The sequence below is a fragment of the Rhinopithecus bieti genome, unplaced genomic scaffold (assembly GCF_001698545.2).
Source record: "Rhinopithecus bieti isolate Rb0 unplaced genomic scaffold, ASM169854v2 scaffold_22745, whole genome shotgun sequence".
Taxonomy (NCBI): domain Eukaryota; kingdom Metazoa; phylum Chordata; class Mammalia; order Primates; family Cercopithecidae; genus Rhinopithecus; species Rhinopithecus bieti.
In genome coordinates this window covers 641,384-667,830 of record NW_016810815.1, presented here as the reverse complement: position 1 = coordinate 667,830, position 26,447 = coordinate 641,384, and the positions used below count along the sequence as shown (strand labels likewise).

At 51.0% G+C, this 26,447-nt stretch overlaps 1 protein-coding gene across 1 annotated transcript in view; it reads left to right on the top strand.

The window, feature by feature from the left end:
* The first annotated feature begins 2,902 nt into the window (after positions 1-2,902).
* The window catches only part of LRSAM1 (leucine rich repeat and sterile alpha motif containing 1), a 30,836-nt gene continuing 7,291 nt past the window's right edge, over positions 2,903-26,447 (top strand). Inside the window, exons 1-13 of the mRNA XM_017892832.1 lie at positions 2,903-2,993; positions 7,319-7,343; positions 7,768-7,890; positions 8,225-8,364; positions 9,604-9,648; positions 11,699-11,769; positions 14,483-14,582; positions 16,746-16,833; positions 18,508-18,582; positions 20,288-20,368; positions 21,848-21,943; positions 25,359-25,457; positions 25,989-26,120. Coding sequence (XP_017748321.1) covers positions 7,777-7,890; positions 8,225-8,364; positions 9,604-9,648; positions 11,699-11,769; positions 14,483-14,582; positions 16,746-16,833; positions 18,508-18,582; positions 20,288-20,368; positions 21,848-21,943; positions 25,359-25,457; positions 25,989-26,120 — 1,041 coding nt within the window. The 5' untranslated portion in view covers positions 2,903-2,993; positions 7,319-7,343; positions 7,768-7,776. The remainder of the gene's footprint in view (positions 2,994-7,318; positions 7,344-7,767; positions 7,891-8,224; positions 8,365-9,603; positions 9,649-11,698; positions 11,770-14,482; positions 14,583-16,745; positions 16,834-18,507; positions 18,583-20,287; positions 20,369-21,847; positions 21,944-25,358; positions 25,458-25,988; positions 26,121-26,447) is intronic.

The following is a 26,447-nucleotide window of genomic DNA, read 5'->3' as shown; positions in this document are numbered from 1 at the left end:
AAAAAAAAAAGGATTTTGGGCCAGGCGTGGTGGCTCACGCCTGTAATCCCAGCACTTTGGGAGGCCGAGGCAGGTGGATCACCTGAGGTCGGGAGTTTCAGACCAGCCTGACCAACATGGAGAAACCCCGTCTCTACTGAAAATACAAAAACTAACTGAGCGTAGTGACGCACGCCTGTAATCTCAGCTACTCAGGAGGCTGAGGCAGGAGAATCACTTGAACCCGGGAGGTGAAGGTTGCAGTGAGCCAAGAATGTGCCATTGCACTCCAGCCTGGACAACAAAAGCAAAACTCTGTCTCAAAAAAAAAAAAAAAGATTTTGACTGGGCATGGTGGCTCACGCCTGTAATCCCAGCACTTTGGGAGGCCCAGGCGGGTGGATCACTTGAGGTCAGGAGTTCCAGACCAGCGTGGCCAACATGAAACCCCGTCTCTACTAAAGATACAAAATGCACGGTGGTGGGCACCCATAGTCCCAGCTACTCACGAGGCTAAGGCAGGAGAATTGCTTGAACCCAGGAGGTGGAGTTCAAGGGAGGTGGAATGAACGCCACTGCTCTCCAGCCTGGATGATAGAGTGAGACTCCTTCTCAAAAAAAAAGAAAAAAAAAATGAAATTATGCAATATTTAGATATATGCTAGTCATAAAGAATAAAGGAGTGAACGTATGTTTACCTACTACACAGCTTGAGAAGTAATTTTTCTTTTTTCTTTTTTCTTTTTTTTTTTTTTTTTGAGATAGAGTCTCACTCTGTCACCCAGGCTGGAGTGCAGTGGCAAGATCTTGGCTCACTGCAGCCTCCGTCCCTCCGGGTTGAAGTGATGCTCCCGTCTCAGCCTTCTGAGTAGCTGGGATTACAGGCGCCTGCCACCACGCCTGGCTAATTTTTGTATTTTTAGTAGAGACAGGGTTTCGCCATGTTCACCAGGCTGGTCTCGTATTCTTGACCTAAGGTGATCCACCCGCCTCGACCTCCCAAAGTGCTGGGATTACAGGCCTGAGCCATCACGCCCAGCAAGAAATAATTTTTTTAATTTTTTTATTTTTTGAGACAGAGTCTCGGAGTCACCCAGGCTGGAGTGCAGTGGCGCGATCTTGGCTCACTGCAACCTCTGCCTCCCAAGTTCAAGCGATTCTCCTGCCTCAACCTCCTGAGTAGCTGGGAATACAGGCGTGTGCCACCACGCGGCTAATTTTTGTATTTTTAGTACAAAAATAGTGTACTAAATGTTGGTCAGGCTGGTCTTGAACTCCTGACCTCGTGATCCACCTGCCTCAGCCTCCCAAAGTGCTGGGATTACAGGCGTGAGCCACCATGCCTGGCCAAGAAATAATTTTTCAATTTACCTAAACTATGTAGAAGTATATATATATATATATATATAAAATTTGTTTTTTGACCTTTTTAAAAACATTAAAGAGACTGGGTGTGCTGGCTCATGCCTGTAATCCCGTAACTTTGGGAGACCAAGATGGGCGGATCTGCTGAGGTCAGGAGTTCGAGACCAGCCTGACCAACATGCCAAAACCCTGTCTCTACTAAAAATGCAAAATTAACTGGGCGTGGTAGTGCATGCCTATAATCCCAGCTACTTGGGAGGCTGAGGCAGGAGAATCGCTTGAACCCGGGAGACGGAGGTTACAGTGAGCAGAGATTGCACCACTGCGCTCCAGCCCGGTGGCAGAGCAAGACTCCATCTCAAAAAATGAAAATAAATAAATAAAAATAAAAATAGACATTAAAGAAACCATGAAAGATATCATATGATGTGATTCTATGCCTTGCTTTTTTTTCTCTCAAGAAAAGTCTTGGGTTTTTTCCGGTCTCATAATACGGTTTGAATATCCCCTTGAACTGGTCACAGGATTTCATGTGGTGGTGCCAGTAGCTTCGTAGCCATCCCTGTGGTGAACACGGAGGGCATTTCCAGTTTCCTGCTGTTCTGAACATTTGAACTGACACCTCTCTGTCACTGTGTGCACTTTCCCCTAGGGTGAGTGAGAGGGCATGAGCACCCTAGGGTGCCCTGGGAAGAGGTCCCACCTGTGTCCATCCCATGAGGAGTGGCTGGGAGGACCTTTCTCCCCCTTCACAACCTGCGTAACACGCAGTATTATCTTAAAGACTCTGCTAATTGGACGGATAACAAGAGAGCCCATTATTATTCTAATGTCACTTCCTTGATTCTGTGGATATTTTTCATATGTATTCTGCCCATTTTTAGCATTTCTTGTGACCTGACTGTATCCTTCCCATGAGGGGAAAATGATAACTCTGAGTACATCAAAACTTACAACTTGTTTACCCTGGAAGGACACCATTATCAAAGTTAGAAGACCAGTTATCACCTGGAAGAAGATAGTTACGACATATTATAGACCTAAGGTTATTAACTATAATATATAAAGAGCACCTACAAATCAATAGGAAAAAGACAAACAGCCAAATAGGAAGTAGGTCTAAGGTATGAACCCTTTGGAGTTTTACAGACAAAACAATACATGGCCAGAAAAGGAAAGCATCTTGCCCAAGGTCTCACATTCAGGGAATTATTGGTAGAGCTGGATCTAGGACCCAGGTTTCACTTCTTATCTCAGGCTTTTTCATCACCTCATTCTGACTTGGGTGGAAGCTGTAGCCAGTACCCATTGACTCACTCTGCTGACATTTACTGAGCCCCTGCCACATTCCAGGCCCAGGGCTAGGACCGGTGAAAACCACAGAGCGCCCAGGCTAGGGAAGAGGAGAGCAGTGGCTGAGTCAGGGCGGGGCCGGCTGCCCTGGCAGTGGGAGCGGGTGTCTCCGGGTACCTCAGCTGTCTCCTCCCTCCTGGTCAGCTTGTGTCTCCTCTCTTACAGAGTCAGGGCTGGAATACTACCCCCCTTCTCAGTACTTGCTGCCTGTTCTGGAGCAAGATGGAACCGAGAACTCTCGGGACAGCCCCGATGGGCCCACGGACAGATTCTCAAGGGAGGAATTAGAGTGGCAGGTAAGACAAGCCAGCCTGCTGCACGCATGTGTATGTATGTGTGCGTGTGCGTGGACGTGCGTGTGCATGCATGTGCATGTGCGTGCATGTGCATGTTGAGGGAGCTGGGAATGGAAGGGGGCTGCGTGGTTCAGAGCTGCAGCTCCCGGATTCCTCCATAGAACTAGAACTGGCCTCCCGACAAGTTGAACTGCTTTTTCAAGGCCTGCTGTGGCAGCCTCATCCCACCAGCTTGCCAGGCACAAGCTGTTCCCTGCTGCTCTCTGTTCCCTGAACTAACCACGACACTTCCCTCTTCAGGGCCTTTGAATAAGCAGCTCCCTCTGTCTGGAATCTCCTCACTCACTTGTCTTATCCTCCAGTTCTTTTTTTTTCCCCCCTTTTTTTGAGACAGGGTCTTGCTCTGTCGCCCAGGCTGGAGTGCAGAGGTGCGATCATAGCTCACTGCAGCCTCAACCTCCTGGGCTCAAGTGATCCTCCCGCCTCAGACTCCCAAAGCGCTGGGATTATAGGCATGAGCCACCATGCTCAGTTCTCAGTTTAAACATTACATCCTCTGAGAAGCTCCAATCCAGGTCAGGTCTCCTGTTGTGTGTTCTCAGAGTGCCCTGCATGGTTCCTTGGTAGCACTTATCACAGTGCTAAATTGATGAGGAACTCTGGGAAATGATCTGTCTCATGTCTGTCTCCCGTGCTGGATGAAGCTTTGTGAGAATAGGGATTGTGTCTGCAATATTCATTGCTATCTCTCAGCAAATACTTCTGAACCAAATGCCACTCACTGTCTGGAACACACACCCACCATGCTCTGGGTCTAGTGAAGGAGTCAGACAGGCACATGTGTGAGCACCAGTGACTGGCTGGCCCTGTCAGGTTCTGGCGATAAGCTAGCACAGGATGACATGGAGGAGGAAGCTCAAAGGGTTTGTCACATTAGCCTGGGTGTACCCTCTGCCCCCATCCCCAAGGCTCACGATCCAGGGTCCTCTGCTGGATGGTAGATAGGGGAGGCCATCACCGGGCAGGAGTGTCAGCTGCCAGGAATTTGGCTTCATATCTTTCAGTGACTCTTAATCTCTGGTTCCTAGATGCCACCCTTTCCCATTTTCCACTGCTGCTGGGAATGCTTTTGGGATTGTATTATTATTATTATTATTATTATTATTTTTATTTTTTTTTTTTTGAGACAGAGTCTCACTCTGTCGCCCAGGCTGGAGTGTAGTGGCCAGATCTCAGCTCACTGCAAGCTCCGCCTCCCAGGTTCACGCCATTTTCCTGGCTCAGCCTCCCGAGTAGCTGGGACTACAGGCGCCCGCCACCTCGCCTGGCTAGTTTTTTGTGTTTTTTTTAGTAGAGACGGGGTTTCACCATGTTCGCCAGGATGGTCTCAATCTCCTGACCTCGTGATCCACCCGTCTCGGCCTCCCAAAGTACTGGGATTACAGGCTTGAGCCACCGCGCCCGGCCCTGGGATTTTATTATTATTATTTTATAGTTCAACAAGAATTAGAGAGGGAGGAGAAGGCTGTATGGGAAAATTGTGCCAGTTCACATTCTCAGAAAATATTTGCAACATAGTCACTTGCTAAAGGATTCATAGATTGAACGTAGAAAGAACTCTTTCCAATCAGTAAGAAGAAAACCATCCCAATAGAAAAAATATTGGAAGGCCGAGGCAGGTGGATCACTTGAGGCCAGGAGTTTGAGACCAGCTTGGTCAATGTAGTAAAACCCTGTCTCTACTGAAAATGCAAAACTTAGCCAGGCATGGTGGCGTGCACATGTAATCGCAGCTACTCGGGAGGCTGAGGCACAAGCATCACTTGAATTCAGGAGGCAGCAGTTGAAGTGAGCCGAGATTGCGCCACTGCACTCCAGCCTGTCCAGGTGACAGAGTGAGACTCCACCTCAACAAACAAACATTTAAAAATGCCAACTTTGCTGGTAATCAGAGGAGAGGCATGTAAGTTAAAACAACATTGAAATACCATTTCCTTCCTCGAGATTGGCACACATTTTGACATGACAATTTCTGTTGGCCAGAGTGTGGGAAACAGGTGTCCTCATAAACTGCTCTTGGGAGTGAAAATTGATATCACTACTTTGGAGGATAATTTGACAGTAGATGTCAAAAAAATTTTTTTTTTTTTTTTTTTTTGAGACAGAGTCTCACTCTGTTGCTCAGGCTGGAGTGCAGTGGTGCAATCTCGGCTCACTGCAACCTCCACCTCCCGGGTTCAAGCGATTCTCCTGCTTCAGCCTTCCAAGTAGCTGGTATTACAGGCATGCACCACCATGCCTGGCTAATTTTGTATTTTTAGTAGAGACGGGGTTTCACCATGTTGGCCAGGCTGGTCACAAACTCCTGACCTCAAGTGATCTGCCCACCTTGGCCTCCCAAAGTGCTGGGATTACAAGTGTGAACCACCACACCCTCCAGATGTCAAAAATTTTCATGGGCACAGCCCGTGATCCAGAAGTTCTGCTTCTCAATGTATACCCAAGATAAATGCTTACACGAGGAGACATTTGCAGGAGTGTTTATTGCACCCTTATTTGTAGTATTGGATGCCCCCCAAATGTTTGTCGGTGGGAAGAGGCTGCCCCTGGGTCATGTGCACACCATGAGATGGAGTATTTGAGCCTCGACTCGCCGGGATGCATGGATTAGTGAAAAGGGCAGATTGCAGAACAGGATGGGCTAGTCTATTTCCATTCTTATGTTTAAAAAGAAAACTCAATAAACACCAGCCTGGGCAATGTGGCGAGACCCTGTCTCTACAAAAAATACAAAAAAATTAGCCAGGCATGGTGGCACGTGCCTGTGGCCCCAGCTACTAGGGAGACTAAGGTGGGAGGATGGCTTAAGCCCAGGAGGTTGGAGTTTGCAGTGAGCCAAGATTACGCCACTGCACCCCACCCTGGGTAACAGAGCTAGACCCTGTCTCAAAAAAGAAAAAGAAAACTCAAAACAAAAAAAGGAAGCAGATAGGTAGTTGCCAGTGGCTGGAGTGGGAAGAGGACTTGATGATGAAGTGGCATGAGGGAATTTTCAAGGATGATAGAATTGTTTCCTTTTTTCTTTTTGAGACAGTCTCACTCTGTGGCCCAGGCTGGAGTGCAGTGGCATGACCTCAGCTCACTGCAACCTCTGCCTCTCAGGTTCAAGTGATTCTCCTGCCTTAACCTCCCGAGTAGCTTGGATTACAGGTGCCCGCCACCACGCCTGGATAAGTTTTGCATTTTGTTAGTAGAGATGGGGTTTCACCATGCTGGCCAGTCTGGTCTCTATTAAAAATACAAAAAATCAGCCGGGTGTGATGGTGGGTGCCTGTTTTCCCAGCTACTCAGGAGGCTGAGGCAGGAGAATTGCTTGAACCCAGGAGGTGGAGGTTGCAGTGAGCCAAGATTGTGCCACTGCACTCCAGCCTGGGCAACAAGAGCGAAACTCCATCTCAAAAAAAAAAAACCTAACTCTTGTGTATGTATGTATTGATGTTTAATTACATCAATAATTAATTAAACATCAATAATAGAATTGCTCCTTATAATAAATGTTGCTCCAACAATATACCTGCTCCTTAAAATAAATTTAAACAATACAGACAATTACAAACCAAGTGAATGTCAGCCCTTCCACCCTGCACTCCCGTTGCCTGGAGGTAGTCATCGTTGACTGATTAATGACTGTCTTTCCTGACCTTTGACTCAATACATACACACGTATGCTGAAAGTTGAGTTTTCTTGATGATGTTTTTGCAAAAGTAGAATCGTGCTACACACAGGTGAGGGATCACACACATTCTCCCCATTGGCAGTTGTGTAATAGTCCACTATATGGATGCAGCATGACTTACGTACAGATGCTGATAGATGTGTGAGTTATTTCCAGTGTTTTTGCTCTTTTGAATAATTCTACATGAAGTTGTCCCCACACCTTTGTGCATTGTGAATATTTTGGTGGACTGTAGGTGTGTTACGCAGACATCCATGGGCATCAGATATCCCATTTCCTGCTCTGTTCTTCAGACCACCATCCCTGCTCAGGGCTGCATCCCAGAACTGTCTTGAAGAGCCTCCTCCTATGGTGTCACGCACACAGTGGCAGCCCACGGGTTCTCATCAGGTGTCCACTGGAACCACCTGATGGCCTTGATCAATACGGATCCCCTCATCCCCTGACCCCACCATTCTGAGGCAGTAGTCTGGGGTGGGCCAGAGTCTGTATAACATCAGGCCACCCAGGGGTTCCTGGTGCCCATGCCAGGGAGAACCACTGCTGCCAGCCTCTCTTGACCACTGTCTTTTTTTCCTCCCAGAACAGGTTCTCAGACTATGAGAAGAGGAAGGTAAGAAAATGCCTTTACCCTTCTGTCACTCTTTTCTCATTAAAGATCTCAAATCAACTCAGAAAATATTTGAGAAAATGACTTCTTCCCAGCTCAGAATTAGGGGTCACAGTAATGCCTTCCCCTTAGATGCACGGTCTGCTGCATCCTCACGTGCCTCGGGTGGGTGGTAGAGCATCCATGTGACAGGTGCAGAGACTGAGGCTCCGAGGGGTTGAGCCCAGCCCCAGGCTCTAGACCACCAGCCTCTTCTGTTAACAGCTTATTTTATTACAGTTGGGCCCTGGAAGGAGGGGAGTGGGGGTTGCTCAGCATGAAGACCTGGAACCTGCACTGTCGGTGTTAAGGGGTGGATTCTCCCTACTTCTGTGTCCTAACTCCCCCAGGGCCTGTGCTGACAGTCACCAGGATCTGTGTCTTGCAGGAACAGAAGATGCTGGAGAAACTCGAGTTCGAACGGCGCCTGGAACTGGGGCAGCGGGAGCACGCCCAGCTCCTTCAGCAGAGCAGCAGCCAGAAGGATGAGATCCTTCAGACGGTCAAGGAGGTTTGTGAACTGCCTGCTAGGGTCCAGCCTGGCTGCACCCCCCCGCCAGTGGCCTCCTGGCTTGGGGCGAGGTCCCTGGAGTGTGGAAAGGCAGTGGGATGAAGCTGTCACTTCCTTCTGTCCCTCAGCACCTGGGAGGGCCCTTACGGATCACCCAGGCCAGCCTCCCCATGTGCAGATGGACACTCTGAGGCCTGCCAGGAGGAGCTGACCCGCAGCCACACAGAAAGGACTGGCAAGGCGGGGTGGAAAGACAGCCTCCTAACCCCAGTCAGTACCCTTCACAGCATCTGAGGGGGTCCCAGGGGCTCAGGACCCCCACCCCCTGCTGCAGGAGCAGTCCCGGCTGGAGCAGGGCCTGAGTGAGCGCCAGCGCCACCTCGACGCAGAGCGGCAGCGGCTACAGGAGCAGCTGAAGCAGACAGAACAGAACATCTCCAGCCGGATCCAGAAGCTGCTGCAGGAGAATCAGAGGTTGGGCTCTGCTCCTCGGCCCCAGCCCCAGAGTCCTTCCCCAGGCAGTCCCCTGAGGAGCCAGGAGGAGTGTGTTTTTCCGTCACCACCTCTGCTCTTGCCCTGGGCTTCCCTTGTCAGGATCCAGTCTGGGTGCTTCAGCTGGCACCAGCGTACAGAGAAAAGAATCTGACCCAGGCATTACAAAGTCTGGTTTCTTAGCATGAGACTGCTACCAGATTGGACCTGTGGCCTCAGGCAAGTGCTTCCCCACTGGGTCCCAAGCTTCCCATCTATAAAGTGAGTGGGTTTGACTCGATAGTTGGGATCACATCTGCTCCAGTATTTTGGGTTCTACGTAACCCGCTGAACTGAGGTCAGCTATTCACCTGTAGTGAGATTTGCCTTAACAAACTCTATGCAAGGTAGGAGCTACTGAGAGCAGATCTTGATGGGGCTGGGGAGACATGGTGCCAGAGAAGCCTAAGAAGTCTAGTGAGGGGGTCCATTGCAGGACCATTCCAGAAACAGGCTCTAGCCATATGCCCTGCTGCTTCCAGGCCTCCTTTTTCTAACCCTGAATCACTTGTTCCTCCATCACCTGTCAGTTTCACAGTACCTGCATGAGTTCAGGTAACTGGTCACTTGTTGGGTGCTTCTTATGTGCCAGCTTGTTACATCTATTTCCTCATTAACTCTACAAATTCACCAAGAAGCTGGGTTGTTTGTGTTTTGTTTTGTTTGAGACAGAGTCTTACTCTGTCACTGAGGCTGGAGTGCAGTGGTGTGATCTCGGCTCACTACAACCTCCTCCTCCCAGTTCAGGGAATTCTCTTGCCTCAGCCTCCCAAGGAGCTGGGACTACAGGCTCAGCTCTCAGATATCCCATTTCCTGCTCTGCTCTTCAGACCACAGCCACCACACCTGGCTAATTTTTGTAGAGACTGGGTTTCTCCATGTTGACCAGGCTGGTCTCGAACTCCTGACCTCAAGTGATCTATCCACTTCAGCCTCCCAAAGTGCTGGGATTACAGATGTGAGCCACCGTGCCTGGCTGGGTTTTTTTATTCTTCTAATTTCTTAGGTGAGGAAACCTGGGACTTGAGTGATTTCAGTAACTGGCTAAGAACCCAGAGCTCCCAGCTAGTAGAGCTAAGGTGCCCCCAGCCCATTTCCTACACCCGTCCGCACAGCCAGGGCAGTGAGACAGGAAACAGGCCTGCTGGGGACTGCCGGGACCTTTCATGATTTTCTCCACAGACAAAAGAAAAGCTCCGAGATTTTGAAATCGCTGGAAAATGAAAGGTAAGTGTTCTTCCAGGGGAGGGCAGTTTTGTTTGTTTGTTTGTTTGTTTGTTTGTTTGTTTGTTTGTTTTAGATGGAGTCTTGCACTGTTGCCAGGCTGGAGTGCAGTGGCGCAATCTCAGCTCACTGCAACTCCCGCTGCCCAGGTCCAAGCGATTCCCCTGCCTCAGCCTCCCTAATAGCTGGGACTACAGGCATGCACCACCACGCCCAGCTAATTTTTTGTATTTTAGTAGAGATGGGGTTTCACCATGTTGGCCAGGATAGTCTCGATCTTCTGACCTCATGATCCGCTCTCCTCGGCCTCCCAAAGTGCTGGGATTACAGGCATGAGCCGCCGCACCCCAGCCAAGGAGGGCAGCTTTGAGGAGGGAATGTCTTGTGATTCTCCAGAGGATTGTGCCAGGACATTTCCCTAAAGCTATAAGGAGATTCACCTCTTTAGAGGATATTTAATTACAAAGAATCATTCCCTTCAAGTTCATTAAAACATATGTAAACTCCTGAAAAACATTCAGAGACATGAATAAGGCTATATTTATAATGTCCAACTGTATTCCTAGTATAAAAAGTTAAGGCCAGGCGCAGTGGCTCACATCTGTAATCCAGCACTTTGGGAGACCGAGGTGGGCAGATCACTTGAGGTCAGGAGTTCGAGACCATCCTGGCCAAAATGGCAAAACCCTGTCTCTACTAAAAATCAAAACTTAGCCAGGAGTGGTGGCAGGCGCCTGTGGTTCCAGGAAAAAAAAAAAAATTCAGAAAAGAAATCTACATTTCTGGAAAGAAAAATTATTTAGTTACATAAATTATGTATGGAGGAATAACCTGCAGCCATTAAATGTCTTATTGAATAATATTCCTCATTAAGGGAAAACCTAACATATTGCTAATGGAAAAGTGACAGGCTATATTTAAAGCAGAATTTTTCGTATATCTTTTTTTTTTTTTGAGATGGAGTCTTGCTTTGTCACCCAGGCTGGAGTGCAGTGGCACAGTCTCAGCTCACTGCAAGCTCCGCCTCCCATGTTCACACCATTCTCCTGCCTCAGCCTCCTGAGTATCTGGGACTACAGGCGCCCACCACCATGCCCAGCTAATTTTTTTTTGTATTTTTAGTAGAGACAGGGTTTCACGGTGTTAGCCAGGATGGTCTCAATCTCCTGACCTCATGATCTGCCCACCTCGGCCTCCTAAAGTGCTGGGATTACAGGCGTGAGCCACTGCGCCCAGCAACTTTTTTTTCTTTTTTTTTTTGAGACCGAGTCTCACTCTGTCACCCAGGCTGGAGTGCAGTGGCACGATCTCGGCTCACTGCAACCTCTAACTCCCTAGTTCAAGCGATTCTCCTGCCTCAGCATCCCGAGTAGCTGGGACTACAGACGCGGTGCCACCAGACCCGGCTGATTTTGTATTTTTAGTAGAGATGGGGTTTCACCATGTTGGCCAGGCTGGTCTCAAACTCCTGACCTCAAGTCATCCGCCCGCCTCAGGCTCCCAAAGTGCTGGGATTACAGGTGTGAGCCACCGCACCCGGCCATATGACTATTTGTGAAGGAAATATTTAAAGGACATTTTGCTAGGTGCTAGCTTACCTTCCCAAAAACATTCTGCCAGTTGACACTCCTCTCAGCAGGCTAGGAAAGTGCACATTTCTCCACCATCATCACCTTCACCAGCACCAGCAGTTACCAGTTTTCTTCATCTCAACCAACCTAGTAGGTGAAAAGGTTTTACTTTCTTTAGTTACCAGTAATGTTAAGCATCTTTCCAGATGTTTATTGATCACTTGAATTTCAGCATTGGCTATTTGTTTCCTTTGCCCATTTTCTAAGGGAGTGTCCATCTTTTTACACAAGATATTCGAACTACAGGCTGAAGGCGAACAGGGCCCCAAGGGTTGCTTGTGATGTGTTAGGCATCCAGAGACCCCATCCAGGTGTAGGTTGCCAAATCAAGGAGGCCTTCCTGGAGGAGGTGGTGTTCATCTGCTGGGATTTCCTGTTGGAAATGTTAAATTTGCTGAATGAATGGACGGATTTTTTTCTAGAATAAGAATGGAACAGTTGATGTCCATAACCCAGGAGGAGACTGAGAACCTGCGGCGACGTGAGGTTGCCTGTGAGTTTCGGGATGGGGAGCTCGTGAGCACGCTGCCTGCTGGCCGGGCTGGCAGGGTAGATGGCCCTCCCTCTGTTGGCCATGCATGGAGGGGGCATTGAGTGTTGGCCCTCGAGAGGGGCAGTCAAGTCCCACCATGGAGCACAGGCTCTGGAGTCAGCCTAGACGTGGATTCAGAGTCCCAGTTCAGACACCCACCATGTGACCTTAGGGACGTTACTGCTCCCCAACTTTTCCAAGCCTTGGTTTTCTTAGCTACAAAATGGAGGAAATGGGCCAGGTGTGGGGGCTCATGCCTGTAATCCCAGTGGTTTAGGAAGCCGAGGCTGGAGGATCACGTGAGCCCAGGAGTTCAAGGCTACAGTGAGCTGTGATCACGCTACTGCACTTCAGCCTGGGTAACACAGTGAGACTGTTTCTCAAAAAAACAAAAAGAAAGTCCAAATGTTCCCAAATAGAGGATTATTTAAATAAATGTTGGTGACCCATGTGCTGTGGCGCTCTGGTGTTAGCATCCCATTAACATGTTCTCACGGGGAGTTTTCATAAAAAGTGGGACGTGGGATGATACCATTTTCATTTTTTTTAATTGTAAAATATGCATCATGTAAAATTTACCATCTTAATCACTTTATTTTATTTTATTTATGTTTTGAGACAAAGTCTCGCTCTGTCGCTCAGGCAGTGGTACAGTGGTGTGATCTTGGCTCACTGCAACCCCCGCCTCCCAGGTTTAAGCAATTCTCTGCCTCAGCCTCTGAATAGCTGGGATCACAGATGCACACTGCCACACCAGGCTAATTTTTGTATTTTTAGTAGAGACGGGGTTTTGCCACGTTGGCCAGGCTGGTCTTAAACTCCTGACCTCAAGTGATCCACCTGCCTCGACCTCCTGAAGTGCTGGGATTACATGCGTGAGCCACTGTGCCCGGCCTTCATTTTAAAATAGATTAGTTCTGTGGCATTATTGTTGTACAACTGCCAGCACCACCTATCGCCAGAACTTTTTCATCTTCCTCAACTGAAACTGTCCCTAGTAAACACTAACTCCCCATGGCCCCTCCCGTCAGCCCCTGGGAATCAACATTCTCCTTTCTGTGTATGGATTTGACTGTTATAAGTACCTCCTATATGTGGAATCATACAATATTTCTCCTTTTGTGTCTACCGTATTTCACTTAGCATGATGTCCTCAGGTTCATCCATGTTGTAGCATGTGTTTGAATTTCTTTCCCTTTTTTTTTTTTCTATTTCTTTGTTTCTAAACACAAGCCCACCAGGGAAAAATGTTCTTCCTTTTCAATACTAAATAATGTTGCATTGCCTGTATATGCCACATTTTCTTTCTTTCTTTCTTTCTTTCTTTTTTTTCCTTGCTCTGTCACCAGGCTGGAGTGCAGTGGTGTGAACATGCTCACTGCAGCCTCCACCTCCTGGGCTCAAGTAATCCTCCCACTACAGCTTCCCAAGTAGTTGGGACTACAGACACACGACACCTCACCTGGCTAATTTTTTTCTTTTTTTTAAGAGATAGGGTCTCACTCTGTTGCCCAGGCCGGTCTCAAACTCCTGGGCTCAAGCAGTCGTCCCACCTTGGTCTCCCATAAGTGCTTAGATTACAGGTGTGAACTGCCACGTCCAGTCTCTACATTTTCTTTATCCATTCATCTATCAATGGGTATTTGGGCTGTTTCCACTTTTTGACTGTTATGAATAATGCTACAAATTTGTGTGTACAAATATCTATTCTAGTCCCTTCTTTCAATTCTTTTATTTTAATTTTTTGATTTTCTTTTTTTTTTTTTTTTTTTTTTTGAGATAGGGTCTCGCTCTGTTGCCCATGCTGGAGTACAGTGGCATGATCTCAGCTCGCTGCAACCTCTGCCTCCTGGATTCAAGCGATTCTCCTGCCTTAGACTCCCAAGTAGCTGAGATTACAGGCACCTGCCACCATGCCCAGCTAATTTTTGTATTTTTAGTAGAGACACAGTTTTGCCATCTTGGCCAGGCTGGTCTCGAACTCCTGACCTCAGTGATCCACCTGCCTCAGCTTCCCAAAGTGCCGGGATTATAGGCATGGGCCACCACGCCTGGCCTATTTTAATTTTTTAAATTCCTAAATGCATAAAAATTGACTGGAAGAATATATATCAAAATGGAATAATATTTCTGGATGACAAGATCACAGATTTTATGTATGTGCTATTCAGTGTTTTACAATTAGCCTTCCAAGCATATGTTGCTTTTATAATTAAAAAGAACAGGCTGGGCGCAATGGCTCACACCTGTAATCCCAGCACTTTGGGAGGCCGAGGCGGGTGGATCACGAGGTCAAGAGATCGAGACCATCCTGGCTAACATGGTGAAACCCTGTCTCTATTAATGATACAAAAAACTAGCTGGGTGTGGTGGCAGGCCCCTGTAGTCCCAGCTACTCGGGAGGCTGAGGCAGGAGAATGGGGTGAACCCAGGAGGCAGAGCTTGCAGTGAGCCAAGATCGCGCCACTGCACCCCAGCCTGGGCGACAGATGAGACTCTATCTCAAAAAGAAAAAAGAAAAAAGGGTTTTTTAAGGTGACTCTCAGGTAGGTAACCAGGTGAGGCCTCAAGGAGGCCCCTTCCTCAGTTCCCGTGGAAATCCCTGCTGCATCCCTGCCCAAGTGCCCCAGGAACAGCCACCCCACTCAGCTGTCCCCACCTCATGTTCCCGCAGCCGCCATGCAGCAGATGCTGACTGAGAGCTGTAAGAACCGGCTCATCCAGATGGCCTATGAATCTCAGAGGCAGACCTTGGTCCAGCAGGCCTGTTCCAGGTAAGGTAAGGAAGAGGAGTCCCAGGTGAGGGAGTTGGGGGAGCTGGCTCAGGGCCCAAGACCGTGGGATGAGAGCTAGGAACTAAACCTCCTGCCCTGGTCTACCCCAGCCTCCTATCTGCCATTAGGGGCAAGTGATGGCTGCTCTTCCTGAGTTTTCTAGCTGGATCCATGATTCAGCATTGGGCTGTGTTAAAGTAGTAACAGTCACTCCCATTTCTTTTTTTTTTTTTTTTTTTTTGAGACGGAGTCTTGCTCTGCCACCCAGGCTGGAGTGCAGTGGCCGGATCTCAGCTCACTGCAAGCTCCGCCTCCCGGGTTTACGCCATTCTCCTGCCTCAGCCTCCCCAGTAGCTGGGACTACAGGCGCCCGCCTCGTCGCCCGGCTAGTTTTTTGTATTTTAAGTAGAGACAGGGTTTCACTGTATTAGCCAGGATGGTCTCGATCTCCTGACCTCGTGATCCGCCCGTCTCGGCCTCCCAAAGTGCTGGGATTACAGGCTTGAGCCACCGCGCCCGGCCAGTCACTCCCATTTCTTGTGCACTTCCTGTGTGGCAGGCACTCAGCTAAGCGATGAACCGCAGTCGCTGATTGATTCTAGGATGGACTGTATTGTTATTAACCCCATTTTACAATTGCAACTCAGGTTCTGAGAAACTGTATAACACACCCAAGGAAGCACAGCCAGCAGGCAGTGGAGCCAGGATTTGAGCCCAGCAGAGGGGAGGGGTGTGCTCTTGACTGGGGTATACTCGTTAGTGTCCGAGGACTCCCACGGTTGGGACTGGGATGTCCTGGAGGGATAAGCAAAAGGTTTGCTTTCATGCTGATGGCCGCTCTGGGGTCCGGCTCCCTGTGCTCACTGTGGCACTGTGGGTTTGTTGGAGGTTCCACAGGCACCCAGCAGAGCCAGCGGGGAAAACTCAGTCCGTGCTCAGGATCCCCAGACGGGGACAGGCCAGCAGCCCTGGATGCCCTGTTTCTCCTCCCATACAGGTGGCTGGCACAGCTGCCACCCTCCAGGGCACCTGAACTGTGCCAGCCTCCTCTGGGTCCCTGCAGATGTGGGAATTTCTCGCCCGTTTCCTGATACATGACACTGTGCTTAGGCGTTGCAAGCACAGGGGTCAAACAGACCTGGATCCAGGTCCCACTTCTCCTTACTAACCGTGAGGCCTCTGGGGAGTCTCTTTCCTTCCCTGGGCTTCCAATTCCTTATCAGATAAATCATAGTACCTACCCGTAGAGTTGGTGGAGAATTTGATGAGTGTTAATGAGCATGATGTCTAGTGCATACAGGTCCAATAAATACTTGCTATTGTTGTGAAGCAGGGACCTCACTGGAAAAAAAATAATTGCTATTATGAAATAAACAAAACCAAGATGGTGGCTGGGCGCAGTGGCTCACACCTGTAATCCCAGCACTTTGGGAGGCCGAGGTGGGTGGATCACCTGAGGTCAGGAGTTTGAGAGCAGCCTGGCCCACATGGTAAAACCCCGTCTCTACTAAAAATACAAAAAAATAACCAAACGTGGCAGTGGGCGCCTATAATCCCAGCTACTTGGGAGGCTGAGGCAGGATAATTGCTTGAACCTGGGAGGTAGAGGCTGCAGTGAGCCAAGATCATACCACTGCACTGCACTCCAGCCTGGGTAACAGAGTAAGATTCCATCTCAAAAAAAAAAAACCAAGATGGTACCAAAGCACAGACATACTTGAGGCTGCAGGTTCTTGTGCCCAAATCAAGGGCTGCTCCCTGCTTCCTGCCCAGGGTGAAAATGCCAGGAAGGACAGTTTTGTCACACTTCGGTGGCTTACCACCCTTGGGAGTCAGGAGCTCCCCACCCATGGAGGTGGCTGGGCAGAGGCCAGGCATCCATTTCGGGGGGGGTGCTGTGGAGGGGATTCTGGTGGAGGGTTGGGTGAGAGGACCTGGAAGCGTCTCTCTCCCAGCTCCCAACTCGATCCCCTCCCCTCCAGGGAGTGGGATTCAGACAGACTCCATGTCTGTGCCCCACCCAGGGCCCGGCTCCCAGCAGGTACTCCATGAGTATGATCCAGTGAAGAAATGGGTTATCTTGATCTCCTCCAAGGGGCCTGGCACATAGTAGGTGCTCAGGAAACATTCCAAGAATGAATGAATCTCTTGTCTTTCTGGCAGCATGGCCGAAATGGATGAACGATTCCAGCAGATTCTGTCGTGGCAGCAAATGGATCAGAACAAAGCCATCAGCCAGATCCTGCAGGAGGTGAGTCCTTGCCCAGGGCCTGAGGGTGGGGGCTCAGGAGGGAGGTTCAGGAGCCAGGACAGAGCACCGAGCTCTACACAGAGCCCTTCCTAGACAGTGTGTGAGGCCCCAGAGGTTTGTGACCATAGAAGTGTACAAGTGATCAGGGTGAGGGGTAGAGAGAGGCCGAGGGGGGACCCGGGGGATGGTCTTCTGGTCATTAAAATCCACAGAAGCACCTCCACCTGCTCCCTGGGAGGCTCCCACCTCCATCCTGTGTAGAAGGCTCCATTGGAAGGACTTAAGTGGCAGGAGGTGATGGTGACCACACCATGGAGGTCAGGCCACAGAGGACGCTGTGGGACCTCTGGCCTCTTCTCATGTCTAGACCTGCTGTGCTGCTGTCTGCTCTTCCACCTCTGTGGTGCTCAGGAGGTGCCTGGCAGGGCCCTTGAGTGGATGAAACGAAGGGCCCCCGTGACCTCCTCCCCTTCAGTGTCCACATTACTCTGTTGAGTGTTTTTGTTTTCTTTTTTTGAGATGGAGTTTCCCTCTTGTTCCCTAGGCTGGAGTGCAGTGGCGTGATCTCAGCTCACTGCAACCTCTGTCTCCCAGGTTCAAGCGATTCTCCTGCCTCAGCCTCCCAAGTAGCTAGAATTACAGGCACCCACTACCACACCCAACTAATTTTTGTATTTTTAGTAGAGACAGGGTTTTGCCACATTGGCCAGGCTGGTCTCAAACTCCTGACCTCAGTTGATCCACCCGCCTTGGCCTCCCAAAGTGCTGGGTTTACAGTCATGAGACACCACGCCTGGCCTGTTTAGCTTTTTATTTTCCTTTTTTTCTTTTTTTTTTTGTTTAAAGACAAGTTCTTGCTCTGTTGCCCAGGATGAGTAAAGTGATGTGATCACAGTTCACTGCAACCTCAAACTCCTTGGCTCAAACAATCCTCCCACCTTTGCCTCCTGAGTAGCTGAGACTATAGGGCCACCATGCCCAGCTAATTTTTTTGATTTTTTGTAGAGACAGAGTCTCCTTGTGTTGCCCAGGCTGGTCTCAAACTCCTGGGCTCAAGCAGTCCTCCTGCCTCGGCCTCCCAAAGTGCTGAGATTACAGACGTGAGCCACTGGCCTGTTCAGCTCTTTCCTGCAGCCTCGTGGGAGTCTCGCCACTGCCTCCCTTCTTCCCTCCCCTTTCTCGCCTGTCCTCTGCGTGTTTGTCATCCCACCCTGCTCCTTTCTGTCTAATTTCAATCTCTGTTCTAAAATGGTTTGACTTAGTGTCTGTGGAGCTTGTCTGAGGAAAATTCTCCGTTTCTCAGAGGAGGCATCTGCCTTGTGGTTAAGTGGGGCTCGGGAGCTGGATAGGCTTGGTGTGTGTCCCAGCGCCGCTGATTCATGCCTCTCAGTGTCACTTTCCCCATCTGTGAAACGGGGCAGTAAAAGCACCCACACAGTCCACTGCGGTGGAAATTCAGGGCGTGATGCCGGACGTGCATCAAGTAGAGGCCAGCCCGAAATGAGCCCCTAATATCATTTTAAGGTTTACACAAGTGAGGTGAAATCTCTCTCTCTCAGATGAAAACCCATCCATTAAGGTGCTCTGTACACAGCTTTTGCTTTTCACAGAGATGGGGCTGCAGGGAAAGATGTGAGCACGGCCCCTGCTGAGGGCTGGTGGTCTGTGTTGCAGAGTGCGATGCAGAAGGCTGCGTTCGAGGCACTCCAAGTGAAGAAAGACCTGATGCATCGGCAGATCAGGAGCCAGGTGAGCGCTGCGGCCGTGGTCCTTGGACCTGCCCTCTCAGAGACTTGCAGAGTAGCCCTCCAGGCCGGCAGGTCATAGCAGTTGCGGTTTGAACCCCAGCTCCTTGGCTTGCTAGCCCAGCAAGAGGTCGAGGCCTTGCCCTCAGAACCTCCCTTTGCTCCCAGCCTTGTGTCAGGGCTGCTGGGAGGGTGCCTGGAGGCCTCCTATTCTGGGGTCTGGCAAGGGTCTTGCCAGTGAGCGTGGCCTGTTCAGGTCTCCACCACGCCTGGGCCAGGGAGGGCGGTGCTGATGTGTGGCTTTGACTACTCTGGCTGCCTGTGCTGTCAGTGCTCCCGGCAGGACTTCCCCACTAGGAAAAGCAGCCAGTGCAGGCCCCGGCACTCTTACAGCCCAGACCGACAGAGGCATCTTGGGAGCATGTGGTATTTTCCCCAGAAGAGGGCAGGTGGGGCTGTGAGCCACAGTGGTCCTGACACCTGCTGAAAAGTGACCTTGGCCCCGGAGGAGGAAGTCCTCCTCCTAGACCCTCCCTCACGTGACAAGATCCCCCCTAGGCCGGCTGCTGACCTTCAAGCTGTCCTTGGGCAAGCCCACCTATGTGGCCTGGTGGCCACCGCCTGTGGAGTGGGGCTGGGACTGGGGCTGAGGTGGACGTCAGGCTATGGGAGCGCTCCTGCATCATGTTCAGCACACTGAAGTTTGCATTTTTGCATGGTTTTTTTCTTTCTTTCTCTATTTTTCTTTCTTCTTTTTTTCTTTTGGACCAATTTACCTTATTAATTTCCCTCTTTAAGTTCAATTCCACATTGCCGGACATGAAGCTCATTCCTCTGACCAGGGGTTGGTGGTGTCATAGGGACTCAGGGATGAGGGTCACTGGGTCATGGGCACAGGATAGAGAAGTACCGGCTGTGGCGTCTGACCTCCCCCTCCCCTGCCGCCCAGGGCTAAAATCCCCTAGACACACCCTGGAGAGTGTGCAAGGGCCCCCCACATCCTCACTGCAGATGGTTTCGACCAGGTCAGCTGTTGCCCTTCAAACCCTGAGCTGGGGCATCCCAGAGAAAGGGATCTCTCACTTACCTGCTCTGTGTCCTTGGGCAAGTGACTTAACCTCTCTGAGCCTTTGTTTTCTTGTCTGTAAAATAGAGGCAATAATACCTCCTAACAGTCAGAGAATTGATGAAATATTACACATCAAGTGTGCAGCACAGGCCTAACACACAGCAAGTGCTCCAGACATACCAGCTAGTGTTACCATTGTTACTCAGTCACTTCCGTTACCCTCTGCTCTCCCCTGCAACAGCGACGAGAGGGACAAGAGAACTTGACCAGCAGGAGGCTGGGTGATAGTTCTGTCTATGCCTCACTCTGGCCTGAATCCCAAGGAAAGCCCCCTCTCCATTGCACAAGCCTTTATCCTGTGCCCACTCTAGGACAGATCCTGTGCTGGGCTCTTGGTAAACAGTGTTGGCCATGACAAACACGTTCATGACCCCAGGAACGCAAGGCCATGAAGGAACGAATTCTTGTTCAAGCCCCTTGATGAGGTTCCCAGGCCTACAGGTTCACCTCATTCCAGAGCCTCCCCAGCCCCCCAGAAAGCCTTCTTAGACCCCACTTGGTCACCAGAGAGTAGCAGCACAAAACTGAACTGTGGTTAATGTGAGTAAAAAAAAAAAACCCTGTCTCGTCTTCTGTTTAGATTAAGTTAATAGAAACTGAGTTATTGCAGCTGACACAGCTGGAGTTAAAGAGGAAGTCCCTGGACACAGAGACACTCCAGGTATGTAGGGCTCCCTGCCCCTGCCCTCCTTCACGTGGTGAGACCCCCACCTGGTGCTCCCTCCCAGCCCCTGGCAGCTGCTCTCCAGCCCCTAGGAGTCAAGGGCTTCTCCAGCAGACAGAGGGCAGAGCTCCTCTGTGGCTGTGACACCAGAGGACACCCCCCAGCCCCAGAAGGCCCAGCGCAGGCCAGGGTTAGAGGTGGTCAGCCTGTTGCGAGGCAGGAGGGTCAGAGGAAGGAGGGTTTCATTGCCAAGGCTCCCCCACTCCATCTCCATCACTGCGTTTCCTGTGCTGGGTGCGGGCCCACCGCTGAGCTCCTGTCTCTCTCTCTAGGCCGTGCTTTAGGCCCTTGGGCAGGCATCCTCCAGGGCTGGAGCTTTTGGGTGTCCCAGGATGTCTGGAGCAGAGGGCCCAGCCGCATCTGTGTAATTCCCTGCAGGCAGCATCTCTGGGGCTCCAGCCTGGGGTCCTGCCCACACAGATGAGAGGGCAGTGGGGACTGGCAGCTGGCCTCCTGGACTGGATGCCTGGGAGCCGGGTGTGGCCTGGCACAACCCTGCTGTGCAACCTTGGCAGGTTGGGGAGGAGGGGGAGCCCTTTCCCCTCTCTGAACCTCAGCCTCTCCAGCTGCAGACGGAGGGCTGGATGGGGTGGTGTGTGAGGACATGTGCCCGTGCCAAGAGTTTGAGCAGAGCCTTCGGTCTGTCACTGTCCCTGTGTCTGTTCTCAGTGGAGAAGTCTCCAGCTGTCCCATGGACACCTCAGTGCAGTGAGGGGTCTGGGGTCTGGACCCCTGGTCTCAGGTGCACCGCAGGTGTGCTGTGTGCCCTTAGGCAGGCCTCTGCCCCTCCAGGCCTTCTTCCCCTACTCCGTAAGATCACAGCGGTCCTCCAGGCCCAGCCTGTGCCATCAGGCCATCGGAGAAGGCTGAGCTAACAAGGGAAAGCCCTTTGTGAGCCTTGAAATGATCTTCAGAGATGAGAGGACTGGGGCTGCTCTCAGAGAAGCTGCAGCCATCGTGCCTGGCGGGTGCCCTAGTCTGGCTGTCGGGGCCCCCATGGGGTTTCCAAGAGCAGGTGTGGGAGTGGAGCAGGGACCCCAGGCTCTGGTTTGCACGCACCTCCATTTGTGTGGGGCCCCACACCCTTCCCTGCCATTTGCTTCTGCCCCTGTGCTCTGTTGTCTGGGAGACCAAGGCAGGCACTGGTGGCTTGTCATTTCTTTTGTTTGATGTTTCTTACCATCCCATTGTCATCAGTCACCAGGATCCCATGCCTGACAACCCCACAAGGAAGAGAGATGCAGGCTTAGGGGAAGGGGGGCAGAAGGGCCTCTTAGCTTTGTCCCCCAGCTCAGCCTGGAGGCGTTGGGCAGAGAACCGGGTGAGCAGGAGGCCAGGCCCTTCTCCATCCTGCCACCGCGGGACTCCTGCGCTGACGCCAGCTCACGGTGGTGTGGGGTGTGGTCTTGTTTGCAGGAGATGATCTCGGAGCAGCGCTGGGCCCTCAGCTCCCTGCTCCAGCAGCTGCTCAAAGAGAAGCAGCAGCGAGAGGAAGAGCTCCGGGAAATCCTGGTATGTGTTTGGCTTCTGTGCTGAGCGTCACACATGTGTTTACTTTTCTTTAACAGACTTGCCATTTTTAGAAACATCTGTTATTCAAGTAAGAGTTGTTCATCAAAGAAAAACTGGAAAGTACAAAGGAAAATAATTGCATTTCCAAGCGTTATCTCCTGCCATTTTTTGTTTGTTTGTTTGTTTGTTTGAGACAGGGTCTCTCTCTGTCGCCCAGGTTGGAGTGCAGTGGTGCAATCTCAGCTCACTGCAGCCTTGACTTCCTGGGCTCAAGCGATCCTCCCACCTCAGCCTCCCGAGTAGCTGGGACTACAGGCATGTGCCACCATGCCTGGCTAATTTTTTTTATTTTTCGTAGAGATGGGGTTTCGCCGTGTTGCCCAGGCTGGTCTCCAACTCCTAGGCTCAAATGATCTGTCTGCCTTGGCCTCCAAAAGTGCTGGTTTTACAGGCATGAGCCACCACGCCCAGCCTCTCCTGCTGTTCCGATGCATATTTTCCAAACATTGTGATGCATCTTCATAGCTATTCATGTGTGTGCCTTTTAAACGTGACATGGTACATACCCTTTTCGAGCAGCCTGTTTCTCCACATTTCTTTTCAAGTCATTAAACTATTCCTTGATGTCCTTTTTCAAGACTGTGCTTGGCCCCTGTTGTTGAGTATGTGGATTACTTCTGGTTTTTAAACTTTTCTAGGTGATGCTCTCCGACTGCCTTTGTAGTCGAGTATTCAGGAACAGCCATGAGCATTCACTCCAGACAGGACTCGCTGTGTCCAGGGCAGGCCGTTTGATAAGTTTTTGGTAGGAGTGGCCCAGCCGTCCCCTGTCCCCTGATGGGTTTGACACTGGCACATTTTCAGTGTGGCAGAGGCCCCCTTGAGAGTGTCTCCTCTAGACCCAGTGGGAACCCAAGCAATGAGGACAAAGGCCAGGCCCACCATCTGGGGTGGAAAAGAACGAGTCGTTCCTGTGTCACCGTGAATGCACCAGACGCCCTCTGAGCTGCGTCCTAGGCCGGGCCCTGTGCAGGTTTAGAAGAGACCAGCTTCTTCTGGAGGCCTGAACAAGCCTGTGCCCATCAGAGGAAGCTGCCTGTTCCTCACGGTGCCCTACTGCCATCTCCTATGCATCAGGTTACTTTGCAGATGGTGGCTTGGCGCTGTGCCGTAGCAGCCAGGGGCTGTGGCTGGTGCTCCTGCCCTTGTAGGCCTTGGGGGTCACCACCAAAGGAGGAAGCACCGACCCAGCAGAACACAGCCCGTCTGGCTCCTGGGCGCTGGAAGAGAGGGGCTGCAGCCCAGATGGAAGGGAGCAGTGGGCGTGGCCAGGTCCGGGGGGGCCCCCAAAGGGCAGTCAGGCCCAGCAGGGATTGGGAAACGCCTGCGCTGATCCCATTCCCCAGTCACGCCAGCCCTCACGGAGCAGCTCCGTTGTTCTGAGCATGGGCTCTGGAGTAAGACAGGCCTGGATCTGATTCCTGGCTGCACCCTGGGCAGGTTACTCATCACCCTGAACCTCAGTTCCCTCACCTGGGAGGTAGAATCTCCTTCAAAGAGTTGTGAGGATTAATGAATGGCATCTTTAGGTGCACAGCATGGTCTGGCACATAGTACTGTGAACACGTCAGCTATGCCTGTTGTCACTGTGGTCGTTATCAGCATCGTTTGTTCGCTGCTGTATTCTCAGCACCTAGAACAATACTTAACGAAGAGTTATCGAATGGCGGAATAAAAGAATCATGTTCAGGCCGGGCACGATGGCACACACCTGTAATCCCAGCACTTTGGGAGGCCAAGGCAGATGGATCACCTAAGGTGGGAGTTCAGGACCAGCCTGGCCAACATGGAGAAACCCCGTCTCTACTAAAAATACAAAATTAGCAAGGTGTGGTGGCGGGTGCCTGTAATCCCAGCTACTTGGGAGGCTGAGGCAGGAGAATCACTTGAGCCCGGGAGGTGGAGGTTGTGGTGAGCCAAGATCGTGCCATTGCACTCCAGCCCGGGTCACAAGAGTGAAAGTCTGTCTCAAAACAAAAAAAGAATCATGATCAATAGCACACTGATCATTTTTCAGCTCTGTCAGACAGTGAAGCTCACTCTAGAAGCTGAGGGTGTCCTTCGCACCTGTATCCTCCTTGCCTGGGCCCAGGAGGCAGCCCGGGCTGGGTAATGCTTGCTCTCCCACAGGCAGACAGAGGGGGTACCTCCCACAGGGAATAGCAGAGTGTGGTACCAGGTGGCAGAAGCTCAGGTTGAGGCGCTCACCTTGACCCGGTGTGTGGCGTCGGGCAGGTCAGCTACCTTCTCTGAGCTCGTCTCAGCAGTAAATTGGAGAGAGTGATGCTTCCTGCTTTTCTCATTTCTATAGTTTAAACTATAGACAATAAGCGGGTGAGAAAGTTCTCTGTAAAATACTAAGTGCCAGCCAGTCACAGTGGCTCACGCCTGTAATCCCAACACTTTGGGAGGCCGAGGCGGACGAATCACGAGGTCAGGAGTTTGAGACCAGCCTGGCCAACATGGCAAAACCCCGTCTCTACTAAAAATACAATAATTAGCCAGGCGTGGTGGCGCACACCTGTAGTCCCAGCTACTCAACCTGGGTGACAGAGCAAGAGCCCATCTCAAAAATGAAATGAACTGAAATGAAATGAAATAAAATAAAAAAGTACCAAGTGCTGTCCACCCGCTCAGAGGAGCATAGTTCATAACTCTTTGTTTTGTTTTTGTTTTTGTTTTCTTGAGACGGAGTTTCGCTCTTGTTGCCCAGGCTAGAGTGCAGTGGTGCGATCTCAGCTCACTGCAGCCTCCGCCTCCCGAGTTCAAGAGATTCTCCTGTCTCGATCTCCCGAGTAGCTGGGATTACAGGCATGCACCACCATGCCCTGCTAGTTTTGTAATTTTTTTTTTTTTTGGGACAGAGTCTCACTCTGTCGCCCAGGCTGGAGTGCAGTGGTGATGCAATCTCGGCTCACTGCAAGCTCCGCCTCCCGGGTTCATGCCATTCTCCTGCCTCAGCCTCCCGAGTGGCACTACAGGCGCCAGCTATCACACCTGGCTAATTTTTTTTTTTTTTTTTTTTTTTTATTTTTTAGCAGAGACGGGGTTTCACCATTTAGCCAGGATGGTCTCAATCTCCTGACCTCGTGATCTTCCCACCTCAGCCTCCTAAAGAGCTGGGATTACAGGCGTGAGCCACTGCGCCCAGCCTCATTTTGTATTTTTAGTAGAGATGGGGTTTCTCCGTGTTGGTCAGGTTGGTGTCGAACTCCCGACCTCAGGTGATCCTCCCACCTCGGCCTCCCAAAGTGCTGGGATTACAGGCGTGAACCACCATGCCCAGCAACCATCATTGTTATTACAGGTTTTATTACCGTTTTGAAACTAACATTGCCTGCTTCATTCCTGGCAGACGGAGTTAGAAGCCAAAAGTGAAACGAGGCAGGAAAATTACTGGCTGATTCAGTATCAACGGCTTTTGAACCAGAAGCCCTTGTCCTTGAAGCTGCAAGTAAGGACTGCTGGTGCCTGCCCCGGCCAGGGAGCCCCGGGGACCTCCTCCCAGAGGCACCTGCGGTGCCTCCACCATGCTCTGCCTCTTGTTACCTTCCTGGTGACTCTAGCATGCCAGATCCTGTGCCAAGCCCCAGTGGAGACAGAAGTGAGAGAGAGGGAGTATTTATTCTGGTGAGGGGGGTGACAAGGCACTGGTCACTGCTGTGCGGGCCAGAGACCTGCCCACAGTAGAGCAAAGCCTGTGCCAGGAGCCACTGTCTGCCCAGCACCTGCAGGGAGAGAGGTGGTTGAAACAGCCCCCTCCTGATGGATGTTCAAGTTGCTTACTATTTTCAGGTTTGCAGACAGAGCGGCAGTGAACCCCTGGGCCTATCTTTCTCTGTCTGCCTACACATGAGTTTTTGTAGGAAAAATCCCGAGTACATTCTATGTATTAGGTTATGTATATTCAAGCCCTTCATTTTCTGTTGTAAACAGGGGGTTCTTTTCTTCCTGCCCGCTCATGGTACATGTTTCTTTCTTGCAGGAAGAGGGCATGGAGCGCCAGCTGGTGGCTCTCCTGGAGGAGCTGTCAGCTGAGCACTACCTGCCCATTTTTGCGCACCACCGCCTCTCACTGGACCTGCTGAGCCAAATGAGCCCCGGGGACCTGGCCAAGGTAGGCAGCAGCCGTCCGCAGGGAGAGGAGGGGGCGCAAGGCCGCTGTCCTGACCAGCCGGGGGTTGACCTGCTCCTTATGTAGTCCTCAGTGAGGCCTGTCCTTACCTAATGGCCCAGGGCCACCTTGCTTCCAGATGGCCAGAACACCTGCCCTTCTGCCCCAGATGCCTGTGTGTGCCCTACACACTGTCTCACTGGGAAATCCTGGGGAGGTGGGTCCTGCTGACCTGCTCAGACTAGATCTTCAGACTGGAGGGACAAGACAGGCCCTTGGGGATTATCCGATCCAGCGTCTGCCCTGCCCCATGGTGTCACAGACTGTCGT